At 38.1% G+C, this 7,452-nt stretch overlaps 1 protein-coding gene across 1 annotated transcript; it reads right to left on the bottom strand.

Moving 5' to 3' along the window:
* Positions 1-1,497: 1,497 nt before the first annotated feature.
* LOC104999061 (olfactory receptor 6C74-like) lies at positions 1,498-2,463 on the bottom strand. Its single transcript, XM_010854519.1, has one exon. It carries the CDS (start codon positions 2,461-2,463, stop codon positions 1,498-1,500), a length of 966 nt encoding a protein of 321 aa, XP_010852821.1.
* Between the last annotated feature and the right edge of the window lie 4,989 nt (positions 2,464-7,452).

Genomic DNA, 7,452 nt, shown 5'->3' with positions numbered 1-7,452 from the left:
CAAAGACAGTGGCTTGTATGAGCACAAGGTTTGGGTCATTTTGGCTGGCTGGTGATGTCCATCTCCTGCACTAGCCTGGTTCAGGACTCCAGGCTGTGAAGATTGGCTCTTTTATCTAATACACATAAACCAAAATAGAGGACTCTCAGGACTTCCAAAATTTTATCAGGTTTAAAAATTATTCATTTAACTTCTATTTTGGAAAGGAGAGAGACAAAGGCAGAGATGTCCTTGGAAAACCATAATTCCTAGGATAACATAATTAAGTCACTTCCAAACATAAAAATCTAAATCACCGAGTACTATTAACAATGTAAAATTCTTCCTAATAAGATTATGCCTTAACTTATAAGCAATTTTCAAATCAAGCTAAAGGAAATACACACTCACACCAGACGTGGTAAAAATCAAACACACATTATGCACATGCAGTATGAGACGTGACAGGACCTACGTCCCATTAGGGCCAATTATCTTCTGGTGGGAGCCACTTCCTCAGTGAACCTTCAAACACAGGAAATGAGTTCATTTTGATCCCCTTTTTTCATTTTTAATGCACTCATTTTCTGTTTATATTTTTCTAATTATGAGTTCAATTAGTTTTTGCTACATAAAATGTCATGGAGGACACTGGCAACTCCTACACCTAAAGTCACACTAAGGAGAAAATACCTCTTAGATGGGAGGAAAGAATTTGCTACTGGGATCAACTACCTTTGAGCAATTTGTTGATTCCAGGACTTGGCAACATCAATTACAGGGGGGAAAACAACTACAAATTTTTAGAGTTTTACAGTTTGTTTATATTTCAAGAAAGAATTAATAAAGAAAAGTTTATTGAAAACATTTGATACATCTGGAAGATGATACACTGAAAGAGCCCATATAAAAATCTGGAGTTACACTGAGCTGTTTGTACACTAGAACCAATAGACCCAAGGAAGAACTAGTGAGAATACAACTGATTCATTCACATAAGTAGATTCAAATAATGAAACACCATTAAGTTGTACTATGACTTTATATACTTTTCAGAAATAATTTGTTTCTGGAATATCACACATTAACTATCAAATGGTAAAGAAGGGTGTCTATTTATTTTTTCTGAAATATCATAAACAAAACACATAAAAATGCATCATGGACAGAAATTATAAAATCTGGCAACATTTTTATCTTTACATTAATGACTTTGTATATTATGACTTATGTATAATAGTTGGCTCCATAAATATTATTTGAAGTTAATTTACTTAAGCCCAATAAGTAGGAAAGGAAAGGAAGATAGCTTTAGCAGAATATAGAGAACAAATGAAATTTTCAAATAGAAGAAGGAACTGAATTGCAAAATAAGACACTACCCATCCAGCTGAAAAGTAGCACAAGCTAGATTGCTATATGGAGAGCTTCTCATTTTTTAGATTTTGCCAATTAGATTTTGCCAATGGTGGGAACTTGACCTAGAGGATCAAGCCCATCTGCTTAGCCTCCAAAGCTCTATTTCTTCAACCTCATCCCAAACAGTGTGTCCCTCAGAGCCTGGTGGACCTGCTTGTTCCTCAGGGTGTAGATGACAGGGTTCAGCACTGGGGTCACCACCGTGTTCACAAGGGCGGCCTCCTTGTTGGAGTCCAGCCTGTCCACCTGCTTTGGGTTCAGGTAAATAAACACACAGCTGCCGTACATCAGGGAGAGGACAATGAGGTGAGAGGAGCAGGTGGAGAAAGCTTTCTGTCGCTCCTTGGCTGATGGGAGTCGCAGGATTGTGATGACTATGTTGCTGTAGGCAGTGATGGTTACAACGAGGGATAATAGAATGACAAACGAAGTAACAAAGAAGAAATATATTTCAACAGATCTGGTGTCAGAGCAAGAGAGATGAATTAAGGAGCCAAGGTCACAGAAGAAATGAGAGATGATATTGGGGCCACAGAATGATAACTGGGAAACTGTGAGCATCAGACAAGTGATTAAGATGAAGGACAAAGAATAGCACAAGAAAATCAGTAGGAAACTAACCCTCAGGTTCATGATGGATGCATAGTGCAGAGGCTTGCAGATGGCCAGGTATCGATCCAACGACATCACTGCCATGAGAAAGAAAATCACTGCACCAATAAATAAAAAGAAGAAGGCTTGTGTGAGGCAAGCAGGAAAGGGAATTGTTTGCCTTCCTGAAAGGAAGATGGACAGCAGTTTAGGAATGACTGTGGTGATGAAACAGCATTCGCAGAAGGAGAAAGTACTCAGCAAAACATACATTGGCGTCTGGAGGTGATAGTCAGCCCAGGTGATGAAGATTATGACCACGTTTCCCATGATAGAGGCCAGGTATGCAAGCAGGTGCACCAGGAAGAGGAGGCCCCCCAAGTGCTGGGCAACAGGAAATGCCTCCAGAACGAACTCCTGGACGGTGGACTCGTTTTTCACCCCCACAGTTCTCCCTGATTCTCTGACTCTCATCATTCTCTGATTAACCTGTGGAACGGAAAATACTATCACTGGAAAAAAAAACAATTTAAATGATGACAAGTCTTAAAAAAAATAAAATAATCACTAATTTCAGCTGTATTTGTGAAGCAGGGATCATTTCATATCTTTAAAATATTTTACTATAAATGACATTTTACTATTATAACATTATTATATTATCTATATTAATTATTAATGAATTAAGATTCATTTTTTATTCTTGATAATTATTTTTAATGTGTCACTTAACTCTTCTGGACAATAACATCTGTGAATAATTGGCTACAAAGAAAACAAGGCAAAATAAAAATGATTGTTTATAGACACATCCGCAACTTATGGTTAACAATGAAGGCCGTCATCCTGCAGAAAATGCATCTCAGGGGCTCACAGTGTTCATTTCTATGCTTCAGGTATGACAGGCAGTGTAGGAACCCTCCTACGCACTGAACCAAGCCCTTTGAAAATGTAAAGTGCCAAAGAGCCACTTTCTTATTACCGTGTTCCGAATCAGTTGTTTTCCTAACGTCTCTTCAGGCTGAGTTCTTTCTTCAAGACCCAGTGTGAGCAGTAAAGCGAGTATATTATAATATTATAACGACACAGTCTGTGGTTTAAGGGAAACCATATCTAAAATTGGGGGGAAATGGTTTCATGACTTGTTAATCAGATTCAATGAACACACAGTGAATGGGTGACTCGGCTTCCCTCACACTCTACCTCCCTAGCAGAATAGTAGTGCTCCATTCTGCAATTAGTTATAGATTACTCATCAACATTCCTTTTCTGGTAATAAATTTTTACACTTGAGGTATTCAGTGTGGCAGAATTAAACCTGAATTTCATTGCAATCACTAGATTAACATTTGTCTTTATTAAAAAAAAATGCAAAAGCCTAATTAGAAACTAAGTATATTGCTAGAATCACTGGGGAAGGGGTCTGGGCATCTGCTGTGAATCAGTGCTTGAGTGAATAAGGAATCATAATTTAATTGTATTTTACTTAATTCCTTTTGGCCAAAACTATTACTTTACCTGGTGACCCAGATGGTAAAGAATCCATCCGCCACGCAGGAGACTTGGGTTCGATCTCTGGGTTGGGAAGATCCCATGGCAGACGGAATGGCTACGCACTCTGGTATTCTTGCCTGGAGAACCTCATGGACAGAGGAGCCTGGTGGGCTCCAGTCTATGGTGTCGCCAACTATCGGACATGACTGAGTGACTAGCACTTTTTTTCATTACTTTAACCATGCGGGATCCACATCAGATACTTTAACATACCAGTCTCTGGTTAAAATATCTGACCTGTTAGACTGCAAGCTAGCCCCATGATCAAGTACTCACCACGAAGCAGTTCACAGGAAACTGTGTTTTTGACAAGGTGCTTCTTTCTATTGTTGAAACAAAGCAGGCTAATGTAACATTCTCCTAGGCTAATGGAACAGGGGAAAAACACTCTTACTTGAGATATACCTTTCTTTGACCTAATACAAAATTGACGGATGCCTTATGTTCTACATTAGTAGGAAAATATTAGGACTCCATTAAAAAAATACACTTCCAAACTCTGGAGGATTAACAGTCATAGTTTTTTCAACTGCAATCTGACTGATAAATTCTGGACCGTTAAGACAATACAAACTGCCCCAATCATCCAGTAGCACTTTCTGATGTTACTATTTGGAATACCTGGACATATTTATTTCCATTCTACAATGCATCATGAACAACAAACTTTCTTGATTTTGCATCCATCCCAGAAGAGAATCAAAAAGAAGAGAAAACAAAGGTCAATTTCCTTGTTTAATGACCCTGTTATCAGTCACTGCCCAATCAACCTGTCACCCCACCAAATATAGGTGAGGATCACAGCAGTCCTAAGCGAGAACACATTCAAATGCCCTTATGATATAATTATCACAGGCTTATTTATCATCACCAGTGAGGATGCATTGGGTCCAAAGGACACACCTCTGGAACTTTAAAATTCATTACAGGAGATTTTTTTCTTAATGGGATGGAAGTATAATCAGAACAGAGTCTCAGATGACATTTAATTGCTTCATATTCGGAAATAGGAAATTCCAGCTGACATGTATCATAATTACCCCTTCACTGCATATGGTAAGATACTACTTTCATTTTTAATAGGCTACACAGTCCTCTGATAATCCTCAAAGGTACATTTTGCACAATTTCCTGTTGTTTAGTTGCCTAGGTGTGTCCAACTCTTCTGTGACCCCATAGACCGTAGCCTGCCAGGCTTCTCTTTCCATGCGACTTCCCAGGCAAGAAGACAAGAGTGTGTTGCCATTTCTTCTCCAGGAGATCTTCCCGACCCAGGAATTGAACTCGTGTCTCCTGTCTCCTGTATTGGCAGAAGGATTCTTTACCACTGTGCCACCTCGGAAGACGTGAAGTTGTATAAGAACGTTTTCAACTGTCAAGCAAAGTATTCTTTGTAAAATTCTTGCTAACTTCTAGTTTTTGATATTTTCAACAAAGAATGTAAACCCTATAGGACTTCCCAGGTGGTTCAATGGTTTAAAAAAAAAAAAAAAACCCACCTACAATGAAACAGAAGCAGGTTAAACTTCTGGGCCGGACAGATCCCCTGGAGAAGAAAATGGCAACCCACTCTCATATTCTTGCCTGGGAAATCCCGTGGACAGAGGATCCTGGTGAGCTACAGTTCATGAAGTTGTCAAGAGTCAGATTTGCCTTAGAGACTAAACCACAACCACCACCACCACCATGCTTAGTGAAATAAGTCAGACAGGGAAAGATAAATACTATATGTTATCTCTTGGGCTTCCCTGATGGCTCAGCAGGTAAAGAATCCACCTCCAGTGCAGGAGCCACAGGAGTTGTGGGCTAGATCCCTGGGTATGGAACATCCCCTGGAGGAGGAAATGGCAATCCACTCCAGTATTCTTGCCTGAAAAATCACATGGACAGAGGAGCCTGATGGGCTACAGTCCAAAGGGTTGCAAAGAGTTGGACACGACTGAGCAATTAAGCACCAACAAGCACCCAATTGGTCTCTCTTATATGTGATTTCTAAAAATGAAAGAAACTAGTGAATATTACTTTAAATGATACAATAGACCAGTTAGACCTAATTGATATCTATAAAACATTTCACCCCAAAACAATGAATTTCACCTTTTTCTCAAGTGCACACGGAACCTTCTTCAGGACAGATCACATCCTGGGCCATAAATCTAGCCTTGGTAAATTCAAAATAATTGAAATCATTCCAAGCATCTTTTCTGACCACAATGCAGTAAGATTAGATCTCAATTATGGAAGAAAAACTATTACAAATTCCAACATATGGAGGCTGAACAACACACTGCTGAATAACCAACAAATCACAAAAGAAATTTTAAAAAAATCAAAATATGCATAGAAACGAATGAAAATGAAAACACAACAACCCAAAACCTATGGGACACTGTAAAAGCAGTGCTAAGGGGAAAGTTCATAGCAATACAGGCATACCTCAAGAAACAGGACAAAAGTCAAATAAATAACCTAACTCTACACCTAAAGCAACTAGAAAAGGAAGAAATGAAGAACCCCAGGGTTAGTAGAAGGAAAGAAATTTAAAAATTAGGGCAGAAATAAATGCAAAAGGAACAAAAGAGACCATAGCAAAAATCAACAAAGCCAAAAGCTGGTTCTTTGAAAGGATAGATAAAATTAACAAACCATTAGCCAGACTCATCAAGAAACAAAGGGAGAAAAATCAAATTAATAAAATTAGTAAGGAAAATGGAGAGATCACAACAGACAACACAGAAATACAAAGAATCATAAGAGACTACTATCAGCAATTATATGCCAATAAAATGGACAACGTGGAAGAAATGGACAATTCTTAGAAAAGTACAACTTTCCAAAATGGACCCAGGAAGAAATAGAAAATCTTAACGACGCATCACAAGCATGGAAATTGAAACTGAAATCAGAAATCTTCCAGCAAAAAAAAGCCCAGGTCCAGATGGCTTACAGCTGAATTCTACCAAAAATTTAGAGAAGAGCTGACACCTATCCTACTCAAACTCTTCCAGAAAATTGCACAGGAAGGTAAACTTCCAAACTCATTCTATGAGGCCACCATCACCCTAACACCAAAACCTGACAAAGATGTCACAAAAAAAGAAAACTACAGGCCAATAACACTGATGAACATAGATGCAAAAATCCTTAGCAAAATTCTAGCAATCAGAATCCAACAACACATTAAAAAGATCATACACCATGACCAAGTGGGCTTTATCCCAGGGGTGCAAGGATTCTTCAATATCCGCAAATCAATCAGTGTAATACACCACATTAACAAATTGAAAAATAAAAGCCATATGATTGTCTCAATAGATGCAGAGAAAGTCTTTGACAAAATTCAACATCCATTTATGATAAAAGCTCTCCAGAAAGCAGGAATAGAAGGAACATACCTCCACATAATAGAAGCTATATATGACAAACCCACAGAAACATTATCCTCAATGGTGAAAAATTGAAAGCATTGCCCCTAAAGTCAGGAACAAGACAAGGGTGCCCACTCTCAGCACTACTCCATCAACATAGTTTTGGAAGTTTTGGCCACACCAATCAGAGCAGAAAAAGAAATAAAAGGAATCCAAATTGGAAAAGAAGAAGTAAAACTCTCACTGTTTGCAGATGACATGATCCTCTACATAGAAAACCCTAAAGACTCCACCAGAAAATTACTAGAACTAATCAATGAATATAGTAAAGTTGCAGGATATAAAATCAACACACAGAAATCCCTTGCATTCCTATATACTAACAATGAGAAAATACAAAGAGAAATTAAGGAAAGAATTCCATTCACCATTGCAACGAAAAGAATAAAATACTTAGGAATATATCTTCCTAAAGAAACTAAAGACCTATATATAGAAAACTATAAAACACTAGTGAAAGAAATCAAAGAGGACACTAATA

The sequence above is a fragment of the Bison bison genome, unplaced genomic scaffold (genome assembly GCF_000754665.1).
Source record: "Bison bison bison isolate TAMUID 2011002044 unplaced genomic scaffold, Bison_UMD1.0 scf7180017864341, whole genome shotgun sequence".
Taxonomy (NCBI): Eukaryota; Metazoa; Chordata; class Mammalia; order Artiodactyla; family Bovidae; genus Bison; species Bison bison.
This window is presented reverse-complemented; position numbering and strand designations above follow the sequence as displayed.

Coding starts and splice junctions, on each gene's coding strand:
- LOC104999061 (XM_010854519.1), bottom strand. CDS start 2,463: ATGAGAGTCAGAGAATCAGGGAGAACTGTGGGGGTGAAAAACGAGTCC.